Genomic DNA, 27,535 nt, shown 5'->3' on the forward strand with positions numbered 1-27,535 from the left:
TGATAGGATATCAAGTTTTTCCAGTGTTGAAGAAACAGCATTTCTAGCAAACTGTGCACATGAGGATGCTGAGATCAGGTTAAGTGCCAGCCATTCATTATTATTAAATTACAGTTATAATTAATTTTATATAGCACCATCAGTGTACATGATGCTTTTACACAGTAAAATACAGAGATTAAGATCCTGAACTGCTGATGCGTGAGAAGTGCCAGATCCCATTCCAGAGAGGGCTGCTGTTCCATCAAGAATCCAGACAGAAGGCTCTTCTGGTACAATTGGGTAACACTGAGATGCAGGGGGGAAACTGAACTTTCTGAACCCCCTTCTTTCAATGGCACCATGAAAGGCAAAAGCTATGGGCATCCAGCCTGGATGATTGGTTCGTATCAATGCTAAATTCAGGCCTTCCACTTGCCCACCCACCTCACTCGTTACGTAGCTTTCTAAAACACAAAGCGCTCTTGCTTATCTGTTGCACTTCCTCCACTGAGCTCCCACACCATCTTCCATTCAGTGCTAGACATTTTCCTGCCTGAAGAGGATCCCGAATCTATTCCCCTATGGGCCACACTGCCTGGCCAATGACTTTTGCCTTCATTTACACCTCTCCACACAGTGAAGGATGACACTTCCCCATCGCACCAAGGGGCCGGCACGGTTTCCCTTCCTTCTCGAGAAAGAACAAGGTTGGGCGGCAACTCATGATTTCCTTCTATCGGCCCACGACAGAAAGTGTTCTCTCATACTGCATTACGGTGTGGCACGCTGGTTTGACAGCCATGGACAGAGAGGCCCTACGGAGGGTGGTGAAGACATGAAGACAGCACAGGATATCGTGGGCTGTCCCCTAGGTCTGCTAGACCAAGCGAGGAACATTCTCAGGGATGACTCACATCCTGGCCAGCACCTTTTTAATCTCCTGCCCTCGGGCAGGAGATATAGAAACATGATAAGCCGCACCAACAGGTTAAATAATAGTTTCTACCCATGGGCCATGAGGCTGCTGAATGGAAGACAGCAACATTGCAGCTGACGTTAGGGGTTGGTGGTAGTACGACAGCACCCAGAGTGACAAGGACTAAGAGATTGTGGGGGGGAGGGGGGCTTGTTTAATCTCACTGTAAACAAGTGGTACAGTGACAAAGTATTTCTATTTCTATTTTTGGTCTAGGGTACGGTCCACTCTCTTGCTGCTAAAGGCTTGCTTTCATCCTCATAACATCCTTCTAGCAGTTGGAGGGTTTTTGAAAAAGGCTTGCTGGCCTAGTATTCCTTATCTTGCTCAGCTATCTCCCATCTGGACCTCCTTCCCGCTTGGCTCATGCATCCCATCTTAGCCGAATGTTCCTCCCCTGACCTGCTAAAGCATTCCCTGAAATCACAGCAGCTCAGCCAATGGGGTGAGGCGTGGGGCTTGTAAGCAATAGTCTAACATTTTGTATATAAAACAGCCCTGCCTAGAATGGGCTGCGGCAACTTTACCAATATGTAAGCTCATAGATAAACAGCATTGGCCATGTACCCATCTAAAATGTTTTGCCACGGTGCTGTTATAAAAGAGAAAAGAGTTTCCTTTTTAAAAAAGAAGAAGAAGAAAGAGAATAGCAGGCAGGTGAAAGAAAAGCTGACAGAACCCTTTGGGGTAATATGTGTTGAATGTAGGCCCCAAAATCCTCTTCCATACCAAGAGTCCAGGGAATATTTGCAGTACCAAATATTTGCAGAAAGGAAATTAGACCCCATAATTTCTAATTGTCCAGTTGTAGTAAGGTAGCTTATGGAAATCAGAGGGAATCTTTTCTTCCCATTTGAACAGAAGAACGGAGAGAAGTCGGGGTGAAGGCTGGTATTCCATCGTTTTGATTGTGGGTCCAAGGCCTATGTTGCGCCTTTTCTAAGTGGAACGAAACAAAAATAGCAGCAATAGGAAACATCTTTTGTATGTGCGTGTGGTGAGATGTCGAGAGTACAAACAGCGTCGATTTCCATGAAAACAACTTTTCTCTATTTTCCAGGATGGTCAGTGGAAGCACCTTTCATAACAGAGTCCTCTCCCCTTAAGCTCAGGGGATGGGACCGTGATTGTTAAAAGGCCAGTTTCTTAGGTACTTCCCAAGAGAATTCGCTTCTCCCAAAGTGGCCGTAACAGGCGGTCCTCTGATAGATGGGCTTCTTCAAATCCAGATCCCTGGTTTATTCAAAGAGAGAAAGAAGAAGTCATTAAGTACAGCTGGATAATGAGCACGCTAATTTTCCCCGCATGGAACGGAGGCTGCCCAAAATACCACAGACACATAATAGCAGCTGCAAAGAACAGCTGTTTTAAAAGCCCAGGATGCCTACTCAGTGAGCTACTGGCCACATATTTGTTGGGCAGAGCAGCTGCCATGGATATGGTGTGAATGTGTGTGTGCCTGTTCACACACACACACACAGAGAGAGAGAGAGAGAGAGATCCCCCTTTCTCTCTGGTTACATTAGCATCTGTTTATTTTGTGTGATGTATCCTAGAAACACCTACCATCATTCACTTCATGGCCCATTCTGGCTTTGTTGAAGGAACCGGGCCTCTGTAAAGAGGAGCCGTGGCTGACAGACGCGGGCCAGCAGCAAATCACACAAAGTAAGTGGTGTTAAGTCTAGAAAAACCAGGATCCGCACAGGAGTGTCCAGGCCTAATGAGCACAGCAACTCATCTCTGGTAAGCCTCGCCCCTGTGAAGCAGCTGCTGAGACTGAAGGTCCCTGCCTTCCCACACCTGCCTAAATTCTTTTCCCAAGCAATCTGAGACTGCGCTGGCATGCCTGCCTTTGCTCCTCCCTCTTCACACCCCTCCTGGTACTGGGAGAGAGCTTGTCACAGCAGGAGGGGGAGACATCCATGCCTCTTTGCCAGCTGGACTCAGCGCAGCCCCTTGGCCTCTCTTCCTGCTTCTGCTTTTGGACTTCTCTCTGCCACAGACTCTCCCAGCTCACTAAGCCCTGATACCTCTTCAGCTTCTGACACCTCCTCCTCCCAGTCTTCTCCCTCTGACCACCCATCACCAATCCCTGGACTCTAAAGCCTTCTTCCCTTGAGGGCTCCACAGATTGTGTCTCCCATCACTCTGCTACATCCAGCCGGTCTATGGCAGTAGCTGAGTGGTAGACAACATACCTCATGTTCAATCCCCTGCATCTCCATGTAGGGATGAGAAGGACTCCTGCCCAAAACACCTGAAAGCCCTGCCAGTCTGTGATGACAATACTGTACTGGGATTCTCTAACATCTGAAACCAGGTCTCCTTTTCCCTAGCTGGAAGAACTGAACAGCCCACAGCAGACCTTTCAGAGAAGGAAGAACCTAGAGCAGTGCTTCCCAAACTTGGGTCTCCAGCTGTTTTTGGACTGCAACTCCCATCATCCCTAGCTAGTAGCAGGACGAGTGGTCAGGGGGTGATGGGAATTATAGTCCCAAAGCAGCTGGAGACCCAAGCTTGGAAAACACAGAGCTAGAGCCTTCCCAGGCAGCAAACCTAAGGCCCCTTTTGCATAATACATTTAAAGCAGGTATCATACCACTTTAAACAGTCGCGGCTTCCCCAAGGAATCTTGGGAACTGTAGTTTGTTAAGGGTTCTCTGAGTTGTAAGGAGACCCCTGTTCTCCTCCCAGAACTACAGTTCGTCCTGTGAACTGCCCTGAGATCTTGTGATGATGGCCATATACAAATAAAATAAAAAATTCTCAGTGTGGTTTGACAGTCCAGGGAACTCTGGGAATTGCAGCGCTGGAAGTAACAACTCTCAGCATCCTTAGTGAACTACAGTTACCAAGGTGCTTTGCAGAAGCCATGACTGCTTAAAATGTTATGATACTGCCTTGGACTGCATAACTCATGTGTTGTCTTGCTGCTGTTCTTTGGGTGTGCAACTCTGAGCCCATTAAGAGCAGGAGCTGAACTCTCATAAATAAGGAGAACTAGATCTCCACTGTAATGTTGCACCATCCTGGAACAGGATTTAGTTGGAAGCAACCAGAGAGGAGAAAGCTGATACACTTGAGAAAGTGCATTTGCTATTTTGCCTTCTCAGTGTTTGAAATTCAGTAGTCTAATACAGTGGTACCTCGACTTATGAACGACTCGACAACCGAATTTTTCGACTTACAAATGGGGCAAATGGCCGCACGCTTACGAATTTCTCAACATCCGAATGGAAACCGTGGCGGTTGTAGATAAGAGGTTTTTTTCGACTTATGAATTTTTAGATGGGGTTGCTTCGACTTGCGAATTTTCCCGTTTCCAATGCATTCCTATGGGAAATCACGTTTCCAAAGGCGCTTTTCGACTTACGAATTTTTTACCTATGAAGGTGCCTTCGGAACGGATTAAATTCGTAAGTCGAGGCACCATTGTACTTCTGGTTGCTTTGTATCTTCAGTATGGCGGGGGCGCTGCAGTAATTTTTTTCCCTTTGACAGAGAAAGCCCCTTGTAAAAGTGCTTACTTCACAATAGCGCCTGGCCGGAGGTCAAAATTCTGGTGTACGATGTTTAGCAGCTCCTGTTCGGGCTTTGTGGAGGTACCATACGTGAACAGCGAGATGGAGAGTGGCTCAGCCACGCCAATGGCATAGGCAACCTATGGATGAGAAGAAACAACAATTAGATCTCTCTGTGTGTATGTGGCAATTGATAACTGAAGCAATGGGCGAAGACTTGCTTGGAGAAATCCATTCTTGCGAAGGCACAGTGACATGTGGTGGTGACAGGCTTATGCATATAAAACATAAAACTGCATCAGTTGTGTGCTGAACTTCCTTATGGAATTGTTTCAAAGACTGCTAAGATAACTGTTACATTCTCTATGCTTAAAAGAATATAGGTAAGAAAAGGAATTCAGGTAAGTAGAGGGCCAGAGGGGCTACCGACCTGCCTGTGTATACAGCCGCTTCTTATATACTGAAGCTATCAGATACAATGGCCTCAATGATATCCTTAATATAGCAGTTCCCCACAGGAAGCCATGTCTCTCAAGCAGGAAGTAGGTGTTGCAGGGCTATAACTACCCCCAGAAAAAAAGCAGCCCCACACTTTGCTTCCGCTCTCTGCCTGGTAACGTTTAGCCGTGATACAGTGCAGTTTGTACTTCAGACCCTGCAGCAGGAGGAATGGGAGAGGAGGAGGAGGAGGAGGAGGAGGAGGAGGAGGAGGAGGAGGAGGAGGAGGAGGAGGAGGAGGAGGAGGAGGAGGAGGAGGAAACATGGGCTTGATGGCTTCAGCAGCAGGCGGCCACAAATCTGCCACGCCGCTTCATTTCTGTTGACGGCTGCTAGGTGAGCAAAGGGCGGAAGAGGACAAAACCAGGACTTACCTGGACCAGGACACGGCGGCAAAGCCCGGCTTTCACCAAGGATTTGGCAACCCACCGGGCTGCATATGCTGCTGACCGATCCACTTTTGTGTAGTCTTTGCCCGAAAAAGCCCCACCCCCATGGGCTCCCCATCCGCCGTAAGTATCCACAATGATCTTCCGTCCAGTAACTCCAGCGTCCCCCTGCAATATTGCAATGGCAAGCGTCACTTCTAAATCTTAATGAGATGGTAAGGTGGCAAATGCTACAAAATGGATAACAACAACAACCTATCAAGAGGCCTCAGAAGAAGATGCCCCAGAAAACTGCCACATATTTCCTCTCTTTAGCCCTGTGTTTCTCAAACTCAGGTCCCCAGCTGTTGTTGGACAACAATTCCCATCATCCCTGACCACTGGTCCTGCTAGCTAGGGATGATGGGAGCTGTAGTTCAACAACAGCAGGGGAATCCAAGTTTAAGAAGCACTTCATCTTAGGACTTAAGATCCTGCCTTTATGGTGAACTATGTGTAGCCCTAAGTAAATATACGTGAAAATAAATGATATAAAATCATTGCAAGTTTACACTGTATAAAGGTAAAGGTAAAGGGACCCCTGACCATTAGGTCCAGTCGTGACCGACTCTGGGGTTGTGTGCTCATCTCGTATTATTGGCCGAGGGAGCCGGCGTATAGCTTCCAGGTCATGTGGCCAGCATGACAGAGCCACTTCTGGTGAACCAAAGCAGCACACGGAAACGCTGTTTACCTTCCGGCTTGGAGTGGTACCTATTTATCTACTTGCACTTTGATGTGCTTTCAAACTGCTAGGTTGGCAGGAGCTGGGACCAAGCAACGGGAGCTCACCCCGTCATAGGGATTCGAACCGCCGACCTTCTGATCAGCAAGCCCTAGGCTCAGTGGTTTAACCCACAGCGCCACCTGGGTCCCCTTACACTGTATAAAAGGTAAAGGGGCCCCTGACCATCAGGTCCAGTCGTGTCCATCAGGTCCAGATGTGTCCTGTATATGTATCCTTAAAAGCACCCTCAGAATTCTCTGCAACGCACAAGGGTCCCATGGCAAACATGCAAGGTTTTCTCAGCGGCTAAGACAATGGGAAACGGTACCCTGAAATTAGAAAGCTTGAAAACCACTGTGACTGAGGGAAATTTTTGTTTCTTTTCTTTTGGGTATGCCTGCAGGTTTGATTTGGGGGTGAAGTACCAGTCATAACATAAATATGTGTTTCAAGAGAGCCTAAGAGGAGCAATAATAGATTTCCTCACGTCCACCCTGACAACACTTTATGAGGGAATACATACTTACCTGTGGTCCTCCAATAACAAACCGGCCACTGGGCTGAAGATGGTAGACTGTATTGTCATCTAAGTATCTGGGTGGAACCACAGCTTTGATGACGTGCTCCTGGAGGGCCTTGCGCATGGCATCCAGAGAGATGGTCTCGTCGTGCTGCACTGAGATGACAATGGTGTGGACACGCACTGGGACGACGACACCATCTTTCTGGACGTACTGAACTGTGATCTGGGAGTGAAGGAAGCAATTGTGAACTGTAGGGTGGTGGCGGGAGAAAAAGCACACCCCAAAACTCGCAAACCAACCCCAAAACGACAACTGCGCCCCCATTTGGGGCTCGGCCCGACTTTGAATGGCTTCCCTACCAAAAGAAATGGACAACTCTGCTTGCAGCAAGGGGTCTCTGCCCATTGGGGAGCAACATCCTCTTCCCACGGCAGCCCCCCCCCCAAGGCCCAGCCCATACCATTCAAGAGGGTCCCCAAGTCCTCCAGAGAGGCTTTTAGAGAAGTCTGCTGGGTAAAGGAGGGAACTTCATTCCATTTACAGATCTTGTGTTTGTCCAACCCATGGTTCTCACAGAACAGCAAGAATCACTTCCAAAAACGTAACATGCATAGGCCTCCCGACGCCAAAGAATGGTCAAATGGACAGGCCCTAGTTATGAGCAGAAGAGAAATAATCTGGGCTAAACCCACGAAAGTACCTGGGTTTTGGAGTCCGGCCTAAGCCAAGGGAGGACCCCGTTGCGCCTCAGCTCGGCCATTTTGGCATTCAGTTTGTGAGCAAGCATGATGGTCAGGGGCATACATTCTTCTGTCTCGTCGGTGGCATAGCCAAACATCAGGCCCTGCAGTGGGAAAGGGGCCATTGTTTTCCATCAGCAAAAAGAAGACGACAACAGCAACAAGGACTACTTTTCATGTATTAGCATCTTTAGAATTCGCTTCACAAGATTCTTTCTCCTTTTTCATTCTAGAATCAGCTTCCTCTTTCCTCCTTGATACAGTTCCTCCCTTTAGTGTTTCGTTTTTATAAATGCTATTTTGTATTCCCTCGAGTGCTAGGGAGCCCTGAGGAAGTGTTTTACATGTTCTCTTTCCTTGTGAGGAGAGAGAGAGTGAATACTGGAGACTTACAGTGGTCCTAATCACAAACTACTAATTTTTACGTACATACAGGCTGAAAAGATAGGACACACACACACAGCATTCCCAAGCAACATTCCCGAGAAGCTCCTTCGGCCAACAAGAAACCTCCTTTTCAGAAAACACCGTCCACTCCAGGGATATGATGCTTCAACCAAACACTCAAAAGCATGTGCTTAATGAGTGCACAATCTTAGGGCTGAACCAGACATTGCTCACCGCAGAGGATCAGAGCCAGAGTTGCTACAAAGCAGCATGGAAAGGTGCTGTTTGCATGGGAAATTAGTGTGTGGTTTGGGAGCTGCAAACCTTCCCAGCCCCTTGCTTTCCCCATTCAACTGACTCCCCTCAGCTGCTTTTCCCACTAGTTGAGCTTCCAGTTGTATGCTTGCTGTGTTGCAAGGAAAAGCAACTGGGGGGAGGAAGGCTTGCAGGCCAAAAGCAGTGGGTGGGGAGAGGGTTAAGCAACCCCCCTCCTTTCTAGTTTCCCCACCACAGATCACGTCTTTTCCTCCCTTGCCCCATGTTTTGCAGGTGTTCAGCAACAACCCAGGTTCCCAGCACCAGATTTGCAACCAAGCGTCCAGTTCAGCCATCAGATGCAAATGCAGTGAAGAGGACAGATTGCTTCTTCACTCTGGTCTTGCTCTGGATTTCTCACATCTATCCAAACCACTGCTGCCAAAATCATTTGTTTTCTTATTGTTCAAACCGTGCAACACCCCTCTCCTCAGATCCTTTGCACTGGCTTAGCATCCCATACTTTTTAAAGCTCTAAGACCTTGTTCCATCCTGTCCTTTTGCTCGAATCCCCCTTACATTCGTGCTTGGGTGAGGCCACTTGTGACATGTATATTGATGATGATCATATGCCATGAAATATCAAAATGCCACGGTCGGGAACAAATTACAGAGGAGAGCCACTCTCAGGAGGCTACCCCCCAACCCACACCTAGCCAGTTTTACTTTCACAATATTCCTGTGAAGTCAGGTTTGGCTGAGAGATAGTGGCTGGCACAAGGTCACCCTGTGAGGTGTTTGTTTTTATTGTTGTTATTTACTGAAATTTATGTACCGCCCTTCGTCTGAAGATCACAGGGCAGTTTACAGTATAAAAACACAAAATAGGTGACAAATTAGTACAGTGGTAGCTCAGTTTTCAAACGAAATCCGGTTCCAAAATGTTTGAAAACTGGGGCGTAGCTTCTCCTTGGTTGCAAGAGCTTCTTGCACTCAGCAGAAGCCACGTTGCACGTTTGGGTTCCGAAAAATATTCGAAAACAGAAGCATTTACTTCCGGGTTTTCGGCATTCAAGAACCGAAACATACAACAACGGAGGCGATCGGGAACCAAGGTTCCACTGTAATTAGAAATTATTAGTTATAATTAGTAATTAACCAGTATTAGCCAAGGTTTGTTGCTCGGGGTGTGGCTAAGTGAGGACCTGACCTCCATCTTCCCAGCTCTAGCTCAATACTTTCATCACCAGTTCTGTGCTCCTAATTCTTGCATCAGAGTTGAGAGGTGGTAGCATTAAGTGGCCTTGGGTCCTGTACATGCTGATGCCTGCAATAATTGCTTTCATAATCCTGGTGACTGAATCCTGAAATGCAAGGTGCAAATCAACCCCCAGGTGCTTACTGGCACTTTTCACCAAGATGAATACTTCTGGTGAATATAAAGATGGAATATTTTTTTAATGTTCTCGCAATGATTACCTGGTCCCCAGCACCAACTTCTTCCTCCGACCTGTGCAGATGCACACCCTGGGCAATATCGGGCGACTGTTGCTCCAATGCAACAAGAACGTTACAAGTCTTGTAGTCAAAGCCTGCGGAGGAGAATTGGAAGCCGTGAATTGCTTTTCTTTTCCGTCCTTCGAAGCCATGTGCCACAAGACCGCTAGGAACGTTTTTACTAGATTGCAAACATATTTCCCCAGCAGGGCTGACAGGTTCTAGTTCTAAGGAGGGTGTGACCTTCCAGGAAGGGAAGAATTCTCAAAAGGAGCAGTGATTAAAATGGTGGTATTTCATTCCATATTTTTTTTAAAAAAAATTATTGGTTTTACAAATAAAAGTACAAATAAACAAAGAATAAGAGAAAATATCTCCAAATCTCAGGACTTCCCCCCATCCCCTTCATGGGGTCTCGTTTTAAATATCTACTACTGCATTTTCATCCATAATCCAATTTTTATATCGAACCATATTATCCATGGTAATTTTTACACTACAAGTGGAATCAAAACCCTGCTTTTGTCTCCATCTGCTTACAGTGGTCTCCTAAGTAACTTATACATTTCCCCCATTCTTTTGTAAAGTTTTTATCCTCTTGGTTTCTGAATTTTCCAGTCAGTTTTGCCATCTCGGCATAGTCCATCAGCTAGGTTTGCCAAACGCAGAGAGGTTGTTTAATAGGTTCGCTAATTGGGGGATGTCCCATGCCTTGAGATCTCTAAGACTGAGCTGGATCAAAAACATCAGAGTCATTTTGTGTAGTACTGCAGACGGCATATACTGGGGACTAGGATCTGAGGAGAGAGGTGAGGGAAGACAGCAGAGAGAGTTCTGGTCCTCTCACTGGCACAGCCAATTTGCTGTAAAAGATTTAGGCCCCCAAGGTCCACTTTACTTCTGGGTCGGGCAGAAATGCCCCTATCACATCTCATTTAGCTCTTGCAGAGTACATTGAGGCCAAATTTCTGCTACAAATTTCATGGGACCTCCACGATCGATCTCCTGACTTTAAACAAAAAGCAAAACAACCATACCCCGAAATTCAGCCTCGGGGAACCGCCAACTCATTAAGAGCAATAGAAGTTGCAGCGGTAGCGCATAACACCGACCAATGTAGGATGCTGTCTTATACCAAGTCACACCATTGGTCCTGTCTAGATCAGTACTGTCTGCACTGATTGGCAGCAACATCGCAGGGTGGCTTCTTCTCCCCATCCTATCTGCTCAAAACTAAACATCAGCCTTCTTTGGGCATCAGTTTTTTAAAACAACAACAACAACTTGGGAATCAATCACAAATCCCCTGGATAAGAGATAATTTGATTCTTAAGGAGCAAGTTCTACTACATGAGAGCATCCATGCAGATTGCAGAAACCTCCTCGTATATTAAAACGTTGGATATTTTTATCATTAAAGTGACCTGCAGTGCTGTTAAAAACTCTGAAGCTTGCTTTCCCTTCATTAGTGGGACCAAAGAGGGCAGCATTTCAAAAATGATACCAACGGGTGCAGCAAGGATATTTTACGAAGTACAAAAGGGTAGCCCCCTCCCCAATTTGTTCTGAAACTCCAGCCGGGGAACAAACGGTCAAGTCTCCCTTTTCCTTACTGGAAAAAGAGCTGCTTTCTCATCAACCGTCCCTTTCCAAGGTATAATTTTTCCTCTTAGAATAAATCTTCTTTTATTAAGCACAGGGCTACTAAGGTTTAATGTGTGTCCATGCGTTCTTTTCCAGGAATGAGAATCTGACCGTCTTCATTCCTGGCATGTAGAACGGCAGCAGAGCCGTCCATGAGTAAGCAACCCACCATGCCAGATGAGCTGACAGGTCTGGGTTCTTCAGTCAAGAAAAGATCTGGCTGCAACACGTCCCCTTTGGACACTTGAAACTAAGCTGTGTCCCCAGACACACTACTGCACCCCTTGGTGGGGCAGAGAGATGCACCAGCCAGGTGCTTGGGGAATGGAGCCTTTCCAAGGCAGCTGATTGGCTGCATCTGCGGGGAATGCTCACAAGTAGATCTTCTGCCTGTAAGGGATACTGCTGCCAATTTGTACATTGCAGCCAACATCCCAGGAAAGCAAGCTCTTCATTAATCACAGAATTGAAGAGTTATAAGGGACCATGAGGGTCATTTAGTCCAACCCCTGCAATGCAGGGAATCTTTTGTCCAATGTAGGATTCAAACCCACGACCCTGAGATTAAGAGTCTCATCCTCTACCAACTGAGCTATCCCAGCCAGTGTGGTTCAGTGGTTAGTTGTTGGACTGATATCTGGGAGACCGGGGTTCACATTCCCACTTGACTCCAAATCTTGCTGGGTGACCTTGGGCCAGTCACTGCCTCTCGGCCTAATCTACTCCACAAGGTTGCTGTGGGGATTAAAGGAGGAGAGGGAGAACCTTGTATGCCACCTTGAGCTCCTTGGAGAAAAAGGTGGGAAATAACTGCAATAAATAAATGAATGCCTTACTCGTGAGTATTTCATCCTTCCCACTTCAATTTCAGCGGGGGTCTGATTTACTTCCTTAAGAAGCTACTCTCTTGCCCGTGACCAAAACCTGAAGCAAAGCACCAAACTGACTCTACCATATAAAACAGAGGTGCTTGTGGTTTAAATGAATTACTATAATAATGTCTGGGTGTGAACCCTACCAAGTAATGACTAGTTCAAACATACCCCCATGCTCAAAACAAACCAACATAGAGGTCTACATTTTTTGGCTTAAGGAAGTCTACTTTCCTGTAGGTGTCTGTGTATTCTGGACTTTGCTGCTCTATTGGTGTCCCGTTCATTTCAGATTTACATTGTTTCGTCTTTGCTTTGTTTGCATGCATTAATTGACTGCAATGCATTCTGATACACTGGGAACGAGCCATGGGCAAAATGACATGCAATGTTAAATGTGTGGTTGGCACCAAAAATGCCAACTGTGCATTTATTTCAACCCCCCCCCCAAAAAAAAATAATTAACTTTTAAGTGTCCACACTTCACATATGGAACTCACTCCCAAGTGAACTATGGCAATCCTCCACATCCGCTATATTTAGGCAACAGGTAAAAATTGAGAATAATATTACCAGCTGCCACCAGCTAGCCGACCTCCTGATGAATTGCACCGCATGAGTTGATGTAAAAATATAACCTTGGCCTCAGTAAAAAAAGTCTTAAAGCCTGTTTAAGGCCTGGCAACTTTGTGGGCTCAAGAAGTCAAGTATGTCATGAATAGCAGGAATGCTACAAAGTGGCCCAGTGCAAAGGACATCCACGACGCCAACCCCGAGATAACCTTTAACCTCCCAGTAAATAGCTTTTCCTGTTCCTTATTAAAGGAGCTGGGAACTTGTCTCCTGGTGGCAGCTAAGCAATCCACAGCACCAATTGCATCAGGCTTCTTCCTTGTCCAGGGTAAGCAGGCAAGCAGAGAAGGACTAGTTCTACAGCTTTTTGGCCAAGCAGAGTGACCCGGCATCATTCCATTGTTTTATCACCAACCTTTAGCTGAATCATCATAGCCTATGTTCATAATTGTGTCTCGGACGATCTGCTGGTAATCCACCACCGCTCTGGATGTGATCTCCCCGCAGAGCAGCACCATTCCTGTTTTGCACACACTCTCTACGGGGGAAGGAAAAACAAGTGGGAAACTCCGTTAGGTTGGCTCGAGTATTCATCTACAGTAAGCATGTTATTTGCTCTTGGGTACCTATGACTATCTAGCGTGTATACAGTTGTACCACGGTTCTCGAACGTCTTGCGACTCGAACGTTTTGGCACCCAAACACTGCAAACCTGTTCCAGTTTGCAAATGGTTTTTTGAAGCCGAACATCCGACACGGCCCCCGCAGCTTCTGATTGGCTGCAGGAAGGTCCCACAGCTAATCGGAAACCACGCCTTGGTTTTCGAATGTTTTAAGAAGTCAAATGGACTTCTGGAACGGATTCCGTTTGAGAACCAAGGTACGACTGTATACACACTGAGAATAACTCGCTTCCCATTTTGTGCCTGCTCATCATACTGCAGTGACCTGCCCCTCTCATGAGATTGTTCCAGGGACCGAAGGCAGATAGGAATACAGTGGTACCTCAGTTTTTGAGCATCTCGGAAGCCAAACATTTCAGTTTTTGAACGCCGAAAACACGGAAGTAAATGCTTCCATTTTCGAACGCGCCTTGGAAGTTGAAAAGCTTCCACTGTGTGTTTTTCAATTTTTCAATTTTCTCCAATGACTTTGCCAACCGCCCTTTGCACCTCGGTTGTCGAACGTTTTGGAAGTTGAACGGTCTTCCGCAGGCATAGGCAAACTCGGCCCTCCAGATGTTTTGGGACTACAACTCCCATCATCCCTGACCACTTGTCCTGTTAGCTAGGGATGATGGGTGTTGTAGTCCCAAAACATCTGGAGGGCCGTTTGCCTATGCCTGATCTTCTGGAATGGATTGCGTTTGACAACTGAGGTACCACTGTACAATTCAATCAATGGTAATTAGACAACTGTCACCCAGCAAAAAACAAAGCAACAGATATGCTCCTCAAACTTTCTATCTACCCAAGGGGGGCTCCCTTGCTTTCTTTAAGCTTTGCAAAGCCTCTCAAGTGAGAACCTCGTCATTCATCATTCAGCCTTTATTGGCATAATTTAAACAACAACAAAAAACCAAAGTGAGAACTTAAAGTCTTAGGGGTAGAAATGAAAGCAAAATTGGGTGTGAGGAACCTCATTCTCTGGTCCCACCCCAAAATGATTTCTTTGTAGAGATCTACTTTTATACGCATGGTTGCCAGTTCCTGGGTTCCATCTTTGTCACGCTCTGGCGTGACCAAGGAATGGAATGCAGATTATGGATTTTGCAGGCTCCCCTTGAGTTCTGTTGGGACAAGAGGGAGACAGATACAATCTGGGAAACAGTTTGGAGGGGCTACACAAAACTCCCCCCCCCCTGCTTTTGACACTTCTGCTAGTGGTCCTTGCAATATATAGGTTCCCCACGCCACCTATCGCAATTACGTTTGGCTGGTAAGCGCAGAACAGCCATCATTTCAGACACAGTCTCTTACCACAAGCAACCTTGGCGTTTGGATCTTGCCTCAGGTGGGCATCGAGCACGGCATCGCTGATCTGATCGCATATCTTATCTGAAAGAGATCAGTTGGGCAACTGAGAGAAGAAACCAGAAACATTCCTGCTTTCGACACATGGGCTTGACAAGCGGAAAGTTTTGTTTAGATACTCTGCAGTTTATAGCTCTGTCATATGCATGCTGCCTGCCCCCACCCAAGAAAAATTCAACCAATTGAATCCATTAAAAAGCCAAGTCGTGTGCTACAATTTGCCCAGCAAAAGCTACTTACTAATCATATGTCTGTTATACAGAGATGCTGAACGACCCAATTCTCATTTTGCGTCTTTTCATAATATTGTGACGAGCTACCCTGGCCATGAGATTCTCCCAGCTCTAAGGCTTTGAAGGAGCAAAGGCAAATTGGAGTAAAATTCAATTCCACCGGTGACCAGACCAGTGTGGCCGAGACAAAAATGAAACAAGATACAGAGGGAATATGCCTGCAAAGATCAGATACTGCTAAGGCCACAGCTGCCGGCAGAGCAAGTCTCAAATGAATTCCACCACCACCATCCCAGACTGAGATCCTTTAGTCCTCCCAATTCACAGTGGGAAGCCACCTGAAGTATGCAGAGGAAGAGTAAAGTGAGCCGGGATGGGGAACCTCTGGCCTTCCAGGTGTTGCTGGACTCAAACTCCCTGACCGTTGGGTCATGTTCCTTGGGGCTGGTGGCAGTTGGAGTCCAAGAACATCTGGAGGGCCAGATTCCCCATTCTTGGTGCAGGGCTCACTTACCCTGAAGGACCTGTTTGTGAGGTTGCACCAAGACGTCTCGGGAACCTCAGCCCAGCAAAGCAGAAGGAAATGTGGCTTGAGGAAGCCGGCCCCTTGCCTCTCAGAAACAGAGGGGCCAACCAGTCTTCTGCTCCATTTCCCCGGACCCTAAGTGGGAAGACATCCACTGTGGTGGTGGACAGCCAAGCTTGGCGAGTGGAGCATTTGTCTTGCAGTTGGGCTACGTGCAGCTTTTAAGGCTTAAACTGGAGGGCACCAGTTTAAGGCCTATCGACTCTGGGAAGGGCCCATAGATCAGTGGTGGAGCGCATACGAACGGTCCCATGCTCAATCTCCAGGGAGGTCTAGGAAGGACCTCTGCCTGACTCTCTGGAGAGCCTCTGCCAGTGGTCTGGCTTGGTCTAAAGCAAGTCCCTCACACATATACGACTTTTAAATTTCTTAAAACAACTGCTAGTCACAAAGGCTCAAGAAGTGCCCCATGTTTCCCAGTAATGCTATATAATGAATTGAAATGGATGTTTAAACTAACATTTGTAAAAAAAAAAAAAAACCCAGAAGCTTTTTTGGGGGGGATTATAGGGATAGAACTACCTAAACTCATCCTCCCTGTATGCTGCAGGGCAAGGGGAGGCTTTAAAAAGCAAATAAAACCTGCAAAAATTGAAGATTTAAGTGTGAAATACCCTTCTGCAAGCTGGGAGCCAGCTCCGGGAGGCTTGGATTAGTTTCGATTGTAACGACATACAGTGGTGCCTCGCTAGACGAATTTAATTCGTTCCACGGGTCTTTTCTTATAACGAAAAATTCGTCTAGCGAATCCCATAGGAATGCATTGAAATTTTTTTGAATTTTTTTTCGCCCATAGGAACGCATTAATTGAATTTCAATGCATTCCTATGGGAAACCGCGATTCGCTAGACGAATTTTTCATAAAACGAATTCATCTAGCGAGGCAACCTCCACTCGAAAAATCCTTTCGTTAAGCGGAAATTTCGTTAAGCAGGGCATTCGTTAAGCGAGGCACCACTGTACAGTAAAGGGAAAGAAAGGAAGCTTGTTACTGTTGCAAATTGTTGAACGCTAGTGTTAGAATTATCAAGATAAAAGGACTGGGAGCTTTTTCTCTTCAGGAATTGGACTTAACAGAGTAGAATAGAGCCAGTCCAGATAAAAACGAATTTGGGATGTAAGAACTAGCACCATCTTGGATCCTGCAGCTCATGTCTTATCTTGTGAAATTTGAGATTTAACATGGAAGAAGACACGCCATCTGGTTGGGAATACAATGGCATGCAGTATGTTCTGGAACAACTATACGAGACACTGGATGAACTACGGGAGGCCAGAAAGGAAAGAGTTGAATTTTTTGAACTCTTGAAAAAAACATCTGCCACAGGAAGAAGAAAAGGATTTTGAAGGACTTAATCAATCCAACAAAGTTGAAATTCAACAGGAAGCGAAGGATTTGAACCGTGTGCAGCCAGTGAGAGGGGCTGCACAGGAACTATGGGGGAAATTAGGGGCTCCTGACAAGAAGATCTGGAAGGATGCTCCCCCAGTGAGAGAGGGGAAGCAAAATCCAGGAAATAAACCAACCATCTGGGGAGATAAACAGGGGAAATATCTGTATGGGAAATTAAAGAAAGGATGGCGGTGGGTATGGATTAAAGAATCAGTCAGACAGCAGTACATGGTGAGGGAGGCGGGTGGGCTGAACTGGATCAAAGCTGGTGTGGGGTGAGAATATGGGTGAATGTATTAAGTGGATGGATTGAGACGGTCTGGAACTGGAAAGGTATTAATGGAACTTGTCCAGGCATCTGGGGACTTGGCAACCAGGGGAAGGAGGAATGAAAAAGCTTTTATTTGATGTTAAAAGGGATAGTGAAAATAGTAAAGGAAGGAATGGAGTACTTGTGGGGGGAAATTATAGGCTAAAGGGATTAAAAATATGAAGTTAGTTATGATATTAATGGTAAAAATAGAATGTTATTAAGAATGACATTGAAATATTCTTTTTATTTTTATTTTTTGTTTAAGTATGAATAGCTGTATTTGTGGGATTTAAATTAGACTCTGAGAGGGAGGGTCGGGGAAGTCGAAGTTATTGGCAGGGGGTTGGACTGGATGGCCCTCGTGGTCTCTTCCAACTCTATGATTCTATGATTCTATGATTAATAAGTCGTAAGTATAAGATTTGTTTTTTATATTTTTTTGTTTTTGCTTTTTTGCTTTTTTGTTTCTTTTTAATGCTTTTTCTTTTTCAATTTTTTCTCATTTGTATGGTATTTTCTTGTGAATGTTAACTGTGGTCCTTATATATATCAGAAAATCTTAATAAATATATTTTTTTTAAAAAAAGAACTACCTAAACTGTGTAGAAACTTATTCATGCATGCTACAGCGGCAAGAATATTACTTGCCTCAAAGTGGAAAGAAGCAAAAGTCCAAGTAAAGGAAGAATGGATACAAAAAGCTTATGGAATATGCAGAAATGGTGAAAGTTATGGGAATAATAAGAAATCAAGAAAACAAACTTTTTATAAAAGAATGGAAATGGTTTATGGAATATTTGCAGATAAATTGTAAACAGATAAGAACATTGGCAGGATTATTGTAATAACCTGCAGTTTTATAAGAGTATATCATTAAAGTAGATGAATAAATTAGCAATTCAGTTAATTTGGAAATGCAGAAGATATTAAAAATAAATTTAAGGAACCACGTAAAGATGGGGAAAGGAAGTCAAGGTTTGAATTGATATAATGATTGTAAAATTGGTGAAATGTACGAACCTGAAAAGCATAGATAAAATAAAAAAAAATTTAAAAGAGAAGTGCCTCCTCTTTCTGCCTTGTTGCCAACCTGGGACACCAGATATTCATCAACATATTGCAGATGGTGTTACATAAGAGGGTTGGCAAATATTAATTGACTAGCAACTTCTCAGAATCCTGACTTCATAGCTGGAAAGAGGGAACACTTACTGCATGATACCCTACCTAGCTTGGATCACAGTACCATTATGCTGCTTGCTACTGGACTGAGTAATTCCAAATATGACAATATCTTATTTAACTTGGGCTAACACAATGCTTCTTTAATATTTTTATTATTGTTGTTAATTTAATCTCTATACTGCCCTTCATCTGAGGATCACAGCGTGGTTTACAATATAAAAACACAAGAATACAGTGGTACCTCGGTTTACGAACTTAATCCGTTTCTGAAGTCCGTTCTTATACCAAATCCGTTCTTAAACTGAGGCGCGCTTTCCTTAATGAGGCCTCCCGCCGCCATTGCCCTTCCACTGTTCGGTTTCTGTTTGTAGACCAAGGTAAAGTTTGCAAACCGGGACACTACGTCTGGTTTTGCAGAGTTCGTAAAATGAATAGTTCGTAAACAGGGCTGTTCGTAAACCGAGGTACCACTGTACATACTATCGTACCAAAAACCATTCTCCTTGCACACACAGTTTAAAAGGTAAAGGGACCCCTGACTGTTAAGTCCAGTTGCGAACAACTCTGGGGTTGTGTGCTCATCTCGCTCTATAGGCCGAGGGAGCCGGCCTTTGTCTGCAGACAGTTTCCAGGTCATGTGGCCAGCCTGACTAAGCCACTTCTGGCAAAACCAGAGCAGCACATGGAAACGCCATTTACCTTCCCGCTGTAGCGGTACCTATTTATCTACTTGCACTTTGACGTGCTTTCGAACTGCTAGGTGGGCAGGAGCTGGGACCGAACAACGGGAGCTCACCCCGTCGCGGGGATTCGAACCACTGACCTTCTGATCAGCAAGCCCTAGGCTCAATGGTTTAGACCACAGCGCCACCCGCGATCCTTCCTTAAAAGGCCATAGATTGTTCAATTAGGCAAATGCCTAGGAAAAGAGGAACGTTTTTGCCTGGCACTGAAATTTATATAATGAAGGTGTCAGGTGAGCCTCTCAGGGGATCGCATTTCAGAAGTGAGGAGCCATTGCAGAAAAGGCCCGTTCTCATGTTGGTGCCCTCCAGACCTCTCATAGAGAAGGCACATGAAGAAGGGCCTCAGGAGATGATAGCAGGGTCCGGGTTGGACATGATCTACAACAGGCACATCCAACTCCTAAGAGATTGTGATCTACTCACAGTTTTTAAAAACTGGCAGTGATCTACCCATTGTCATTGGATGGACCAGAGTTGTTGAGCTTTTTTTAGGGAGCCAGAGTTGTTGGGGGTTTTTTTTGGGGGGGGGAAATAGAGATCGCTCAGGGTCCAAGGATCGACCAGCATCAACCAGGAACACCCCACGATCAACCAGTAGATTGCAATTGACCTGTTGGACATGCCTGATCTACAAAATCAACAGACCCACTAAGGAGACCGGAAATGAAGATGGCTAGAAGCAAGGGTGTAAACTTCCACTGGAGAAGAAGCTCTAGTCTTGCCAGGGGGGGAAACAGACAGAAGCGGAATTTGACATTTTGATAACAGCAAATCCATGTGGATCAGAAGGGGGGAAAAGCCAGATTGGATCATGTTGAAAAGAGACACTCTGTAGTGTGTGGGCAAGCAGGCTGGCAGGCCAGCTGGCAGAGGGGTAGGTACAAGGATTCTCTGCCCCGTCAGTGGCATCAAAGTCCTTGGTGGTGCAGCTAAAACTCTTTGCATGTGTTTCTCGGATCAGTTCTGTACACAAGGACAAAGGCTGCGATCTTAACCCTGCTTATCTGGGAGTAAACCCCAGTGAATTAAACAGGAGTTGTTTCTGAGCAGACGTGGTTTAGGACTGCACTTTACACAGCCTTTCAGTCATTTTGTGCCCAAGTCTGGTCATCATCAGTGCGGCGAGGAAGCTCAGCTATGGCAACAATATCCGTTCCATTCAGCGCATGAGGATAAACAAACACTGTTTATTGTTTTGGGATTATATACTGTGCTTATTATGATTGTGCTTATTTTGTAGTTTTATTGCTGAAGTTTTTACTTTGTATTATTATCAATTGTTGAGGGACGTTAAATAATAATAATAATAAATAATAATAATAATAATGTGAAGTGTTCAAAGCAAGCACTGCTTAAAAGCTTGCACCCTTAGATGTTTCCCCTTTCCTCCTTTCCCCTTTTTGTGCCAGTATCCTGACTGTCCTCACCCCAGAATAGTGGGGGACCACCCTATTTTCACCATAGCTGCCAAGTTATCCCTTTTTTAAAGGGATTTTCCCTTATGCTGAATAGGCTTCCTCGCGAGAAAAGAGAAAACTTGGCAGCTATGATTTTCACCTAAAAGCCCTACAAGTAGATTAGGGAGAAAGTGACTTATGTAGCAGAGGCTTGTGGCAAAGCGCTTGTGATCCAGGAGAACTGTGATTAGACCTTCAGCCCTCTTCCCCCCTTTTTAAAAAAATATGTACCGGTCCTTCTTGAATTCAGCAGTGGATGGCTGACTAGGATAGGGGATATGGGGAGAGGAGTAAATTCCTTCCCCAGTTAAAAATCACTCCCCTTACAAGATGCTAGACTATATCCACAACCTCCTTCAATTCACCAGCAGCTGCTTTTAATGTGAATTTTGAAAAGCCCAATTTGGCTCTGAACTCTGCTTTCCTCGGCCCGAGTTCAACTAGGGTAGTCATCTTACAATCTGGCCCTGTCAACTTTGCCTTTAGCAGCAACGAGATCTGCATCAGTTAAAAAGGTGGTCGTGTTCCATTTCATGCCATGAAGAAGTCCATGTGCGGGTTTGCCTGCCTAACCTCTGTTAAAGACACAGGAACAAACCAAGTTGGCTTTGCTGCTGTTGTTCCTGGTCAGTTGGCAACCTTCCATCACACTGGCCCATTTAATCTAGAAGCGAACTGAGTGATAATTGCATCAGGCTTTATATGGGTGGATGTGAACACTCGGCCTTTCAACTTCTAAACGGGTCCCAAAGCCGTGTACCACTTCCTCGCAGGATTAATGATTAACCAGTGTACGGTAGACAGGGATTCTGGAATGGCTGCTGAGTGGGGTGGGGGAAGAGGAGGAGGAGTTAGAGACCAACCTCTGATTGGCTGGGAGGGCAAGCCACCCCATCTCCAGGGATGGCCAAAAGAAACAAAACAAAACACAAAAAACCCAGCTGATATAACCAAGGCTAATTGATAATAGACTGGGAGGGGTTCAATTTCAGGACCCTGCAGTGCCGTACTAGCTGTATCTTGGGAACAGAGTTTAAGTGTGGAGAGAGAAGGTGAGCAGCAGCATGGAGAGGGGAAACCAAGTTGAGGTTGAGAGAACTTTTAGTTTCTCTGCTATTCTGTAAATCTTAGGAACTGTGCCTTTTCAAAAGATCCATCTTTAATACTGGACCCCCTTGACTCTCCCCCCTTAAAAGCAATTCTGAGATCCCCGACAGTAGACAGAATCATTGTGTGGAACTGTTCCATCCTTAAATCATGAGAAAGGGTCTTGTTCTTTGTTCTTCTCCTTACCCCACTCCTTCAGGACATGGGGCGCCACCTTCTCGGTGGTGGCCCCAGAGAATGGAAGTCCATCCCTATAGAAACCCACCTGGCATCTCTCTCCCTTTCTTACCGTGGGGGAGGTAATCAAAGACATTCTTATTCTAAGTGTGTGTTTGCAGCAACTGTTTTCCGATTCTGCCGCTGCATTTCACGCTGATCAGTTTGGGGTTCATAACATTTGTCATGGCAACTACTCTACAGTTTTGGTTAAATGAACTGAAATGCATGGCATCGTATTTTTGTTCTAGATTAGGAAAAGAAACTTGGAATATTTCGGATGAAATTCAAACAGAAGTTAAACTCTGGAAGGAGGGGCGGTGTGTTTACATTGAAACAGTGACAGCGCCCGATTTTATTTTTTTATGTGAGAACCTGATACTGTCAGAGCCAGGTGAGATGACACAGAGCCGAGTGAGATGTCCTAGCTGCCATGTTTGTCCAAACTTGCTGTGTGCTTTTCTCTGATGTTGCGTCACTGGGACACATGCGCTACACTGCTACAAAAAGACCCTTCCAAGGTTGACACTGCACTTCTCGGAAATCTGTTGCAATAACTAAAACCCAAACCTGGGTGATTATTGACCTCACTTGACAGCTGTGAAACTTTGTGCAACGAAGCTGTAGCCTGGTCCCAAATGTGGGTGAAACACACTTACTTGCCTGGGGAATGTGATATGTAAAGACTAGGCCACAATTTAGCAAGTAATTAATCAAGAAGATTTAACAGCACATTCCAAAGCATGTCTTCTCAGAAGTCCCAGAGTTCAGTTGGACATAATCCCAGACATGCATTTAAGAACTGCAGTCTTAATTGTGGCTCCTCTATGCTGGGTTGCAGTTTGTTTCATCCAGTTTGGTTTTTTCACTATATAATATTGTTCCCCGATTGCACAGACAACCTAAATGTATTCCCCCACCCCCAACAAAGGCATGTCTTCACTTCTAAGTACTATTTGCTTGCAGAATGGGTCAGTTTATATATCTGGAAGAGGCAAGTGGTAGACATTTTTCAGTCTTACCCAGGAGAAACTGGACTATCCAGTGGGATGCCTGTCTTTGGTTTGCATCATCAACCTGGTCGCTCACCATCAACCCTCCCCTCCCTTAAGGAAGGCGGAAAACCACTAGAAGAAAAGTATACAATTTGCACATTCCTTCTGTTGACTGTCATTTGCTCATTTCTCGTCAAGGAAACTATTGTAGGTTTTGCACTACTCTACTTGACTCACGGGACGCGGGTGGCACTGTGGGTTAAACCACAGAGCCTAAGGCTTGCTGATCAGAAGGTCGGCGGTTCGAATCCCCGCGACAGGGTGAGCTCCCGTTGCTCGGTCCCAGCTCCTGCCAACCTAGCAGTTCGAAATCACGTCAAAGTGCAAGTAGATAAATAGGTAGCAGTTCGAAAGCACGTCAAAATGCAAGTAGATAAATAGGAACCGCTACAGCGGGAAGGTAAATGGCGTTTCCGTGTGCTACTCTGGCTTGCCAGAAGCAGCTTTGTCATGCTGGCCACATGACCTGGAAGCTGTACGCCGGCTCCCTTGGCCAATAACGCGAGATGAGCGCCACAACCCCAGTGTCGGTCACGACTGGACCTTATGGTCAGGGGCCCCTTTACCTTTACTTGACTCACACACACACCACAGATCAGTGACCGGAGGCCCCAGGGTCAAATCCTGCCCTCTGAGGTGTACAAGCTGGCCCAGATACAGGAGACATGTGTGGCAGGTCAAAGGAGGGTAATCATGGACCTTGCAAAACTGTGCCTATCCAGCCACATAGACTGTACAGGGGAATTACAGTAGTGTATGTGGGGAACACCAGACAGATAACAAACTATACTGTGTTATTTTATTTGATTATATTGATGGAACTGTGGTTTGCTTCTTTTTATGCTTCGTTATTGTTGTGAGTCACACTGAGCTCAGCTTTGTTGTTGGGAAAAGCAGCATACAAATATCAAATAAACTTGTAGCTCTTGCATATCCCAAACCAGTGTTACCCAGCTGCTGTTGGGCTACAATTCCCATCATCCCCAACCACTGGTCCTTCTATCTAGGGATATTGGGAGTTGTAGTAGAGCAACAGCTGGAGACCCAAGTTTAGGAAACCCTGTCCTAAACCTACTCTTGCAGCCAAATTATACCTTCTTTGGCTTTCTGGAGCATCAATGTTCTCCCTAGAGCATTACAGTGGTACCTCGGGTTACAAACACTTCGGGTTACAGACTCCGCTAACCCAGAAATAGTACCTCTTCAGGATGAGAACAGAAATCGTGCTCCGGCGGCGCAGTGGCAGCAGGAGGCCCCACTAGCTAAAGTGGTACCTCAGGTTAAGAACAGTTTCAGGTTAAAAACGGACCTCCGGAACGAATTAAGTTCTTAACCAGAGGTACCACTGCACACATCACTCGGAATCTGAAATGGGGGTGTGACCAGAAGGCCAAATAATCCCATTGATCTCCAGTTATCAGAATATTTACTGACAAGCCTCCAAGAATCTAGACAAAGCTTTTTCTTTAAAAAAAAACCCAACTCAGGCTAAGCTGTAAACTTTAAATAATCCTGTTTATTTCAGTGGGAGAGAACTGGGCATATGTTTAACTTCCCTAGTTAAACATGCTTTAATTTGAGAGTTCAAGGGTTGGGGGCGTACCATTAAGCAGAGAAAGACAGCTTGGGGATTCTAGAGAGGGAACTGGATCTCAAAACAGACCGGTGCTCTGGGCAAAAGGGAACAAAAACCTGGCCTTTTCAAACAGAAGAATCAAGGTTGGTTCATACATTTCATAGTTATCACTTATTGACATATGTGTGAACGGACCTTCAGAAATCTAAGACCACTGATACCACAGAAAGCTTTGCCAAGTTTTCTAGTCAGTATGGCCAGCAGTCAGGGGTGATGGGGAACTATAGTCTACCAAGAACTGAAGGGCTACAGGTTCCCCTCCCTTAATGCAAAAGTTCAAATGTCATTCTTAGTGTCTATAAATATAATGTAAGAAACAGGATCAGCCAACGTCTTGGCAAACGGATGGAAGCCTAAGGTGCCGGCAGCCCCATTAACTGGACAAAAAAATGGCTCCTCGGTGTTGTGGAGTGCCAGAATTCTCCCGCAGTCGCCAGAGGTTGTTAAGTGCCAGATAAGAAGTTGGCACAAGATATCCGGTTAATGCATCGAGAGGGGGAGCAAACTCTGGTGCGACCTCTCCCCCATGCAACTGAATGCTAATAACTAAACGAGTCCTTCTGTTTTGATTTAATTCCGCTGACAGTTACATAATCAGAAGGAAAGGCCTGAATCACGCTGAAAGATCTGCGGTGCCAAAAACACATCTGAGCACCTCAAAAAGCTCTAATACATGTGGTGGACGTGTGACAAAGTCAAAAGCTTTTGGGAACAAGTCTACAATGAGCTTAAAAAATTATTTAAATACACATTCCCAAAAAGACCGGAGGCCTTTTTGCTAGGGCTGATGGGAAACGAAATTCGGAAAATAGATCAAAGACTGTTCATGTACGCCACAGCGGCAGCGAGAATCCTTCTAGCCCAGAGATGGAAAACGACTGAAATGCCCACAATCGAGGACTGGCGAGTGAAAATGCTGGAATATTTAGAATTGGCGAACCTGACATGCAGAATACGGGACCAGGAGGACACGAAATTCAGTGAAGAATGGAACAAATTTCGGGAGTATGTCAAGGAGAACTATAAAAGTTTAAAGACTCTGGCGGGTATATGTTAGAACCTACAACGTTGATGTTTTCAAGTTATTCTTTTTGGTTAACCATATAAGATGTTAAAGTGGGGTTATGCCTTTCTAAAATGCGCAAACTAAAGAGAACTATACCTACTACCAAAGGGAGGAGGGAAGTCTGAACTTGTAAGAATCTGATTAAGATACAATGTGGAGATATTAAGCTGTTGTAAAGAATTTAATGGAAAAAATCAATAAAAATTTATTGAAAAAACAACAACAAAAAGCTCTAATACGCATGCATGCATGCACATACACACACACCCCGGCCTTGTCCGAAAGATCATTTGTCTGTTTGCATCTGCTGCAAGCACATCCCAAGCCTCAGATAAAACAAACTTCAGCTGAAATGTTGGCACAGATAACAACCCCACTGCCTGTTTGTTCCCTTTTCTAAAAAAAAAAAAAGTTTCAATTAGCCTTGCTTTTTACAAAAATTAAGAAAGAGGTGTGATGAACCTTAGTGTATAGGGAGGAGGAGGCCGGATAATATGTCCTAGCTTCATGCCCAGCTGCTATGGGGAATGATTTACAGTTTAATGATATAGCAAGCATGTGGGAGAATTCCACAAGGTCCGCTGAAATATCGGATTAATGCAGCCCCCAGCTAAAGAGACCAAAGGCGGCCAGTGTTCTTGTTGTGCCCAGTTCTACCGGTGTAGGAACATACAGATCTATTTATTTTTAATAGCTGCACAGAAGTTTTAACTGGGAGGTGGAATCACTTTGGCTTACGAGCTCTTCTGCATAACTCCAAAATATGTACACACGAACCAAGAGGAATAGGCCTAATAAAATACACCGTCTTAACAATTTTTTAAAAGTGTGTGCACACTCAACTCTTGTTGTCTGGGAGCATCACTGCGACAGACGCAGACGTTCAGTATTTTAAATCCCATTGATTTCAAACTGGCTGCAATCCTATGTACCTATGTCCCTTTACTTGGAAGTAGGCTTGGCAGAACTCACCAGGATTTGTATCCTAGCAAACTGTAACTTTGGCTGGATCGTGTCCATCAGTGCCAGATCTGGAGCTATCCAAGCTGGGGCATGGGCATTCCTGACGGGACTATTCTGAAAGGTGCACATGGTCAAATCGCAAAACAGAAAGAACTGCAGTGGCTAGCAGTGGTTTTCGAAGCTATGCCCCCCGGGGAATGAATCAGGGTCTGCAATGGCATCCCCGGAGAGGCTGCTTTTAGCTCTCACATGAATCAATACCGTAGCAGAGGAAAAGAAGCCCAAAACTTCGACTGCGTGCACGCCATACATTTAAAGCACGTTGAAAGCACTTCCTCCGCCCCACAGAACCATGGGAACAGTAGTTAGTTAAGGGTGCTAAGAACTGTAGCTCGGAGAGGAGTAAACTACAATTCCCAGATTTGGGGGGGTGAGGGGGACATACTTTAAATGTGCTTTATAGACACACGCACGCGGTATGCCCCCCTGCTAAAAAAAATTAATACTACAGGATCTCCTTGCAACCTTTCAAAACGAGCTGCAATCCCCTGCGGCAAGTCCTTACCTGGGTGTCCTTCCCCTACCGATTCCGATGTAAACATGAACGTCCCTTCGTCTTCATTCAGTGTGTGGTCGCACAGGCTATCCAGCGTCTGCGTCCCATTCATCATTTTTGCTCTCTTTTCTCCCCCCTTCCTGTTAACGCTTTCCTCTGCGTAGGGAAGAAGAAACCTCCTCGGAAAAGAGCAGCGCAAGAGATCTGACGTTGGCAACCTCTCCCTTGTAAAAAGGCAGCAAGGCTGCGCTTTATTTAAACCGGCGGCTTCGGATTACACCTCCCCGTGCGTAAAGCGCAGGCTCCCCGAGTGCGCGCCGGAGACGCACACGCGACGGAAACGGCGGGTCTCCCTCTGGCTGG

The 27,535-nt window shown here is 45.5% G+C and overlaps 1 protein-coding gene across 1 annotated transcript; it reads right to left on the bottom strand.

Annotated features, from left to right (window-relative positions):
* Positions 1–27,533, bottom strand: MAT1A (methionine adenosyltransferase 1A). The gene is made up of 9 exons (XM_060274995.2): positions 27,182–27,533; positions 14,607–14,684; positions 13,043–13,165; positions 9,521–9,633; positions 7,360–7,503; positions 6,663–6,881; positions 5,355–5,537; positions 4,489–4,622; positions 1–2,191 (listed from the first exon to the last, which is right to left on the bottom strand). Exons 1-9 carry the CDS (start codon positions 27,285–27,287, stop codon positions 2,089–2,091), a joined length of 1,203 nt encoding a protein of 400 aa, XP_060130978.1. The 5' UTR covers positions 27,288–27,533; the 3' UTR covers positions 1–2,088.
* Positions 27,534–27,535: the final 2 nt, after the last annotated feature.

Source organism: Zootoca vivipara, chromosome 5 (genome assembly GCF_965207765.1).
Source record: "Zootoca vivipara chromosome 5, rZooViv2.hap1.1, whole genome shotgun sequence".
Classification (NCBI taxonomy): domain Eukaryota; kingdom Metazoa; phylum Chordata; class Lepidosauria; order Squamata; family Lacertidae; genus Zootoca; species Zootoca vivipara.

What these genes read in the sequence shown, in the direction of transcription:
- MAT1A (XM_060274995.2), bottom strand. Translation starts at nt 27,287, where the DNA reads ATGATGAATGGGACGCAGACGCTGGATAGCCTGTGCGACCACACACTG. An exon ending in GGTAGGGGAAGGACACCCAG is followed by an intron (nt 14,685 to 27,181) that starts GTAAGGACTTGC and finishes GATCTCTTTCAG; the next exon opens with ATAAGATATGCGATCAGATC. An exon ending in AAACGCCAAGGTTGCTTGTG is followed by an intron (nt 13,166 to 14,606) that starts GTAAGAGACTGT and finishes CTTCCCCCGTAG; the next exon opens with AGAGTGTGTGCAAAACAGGA.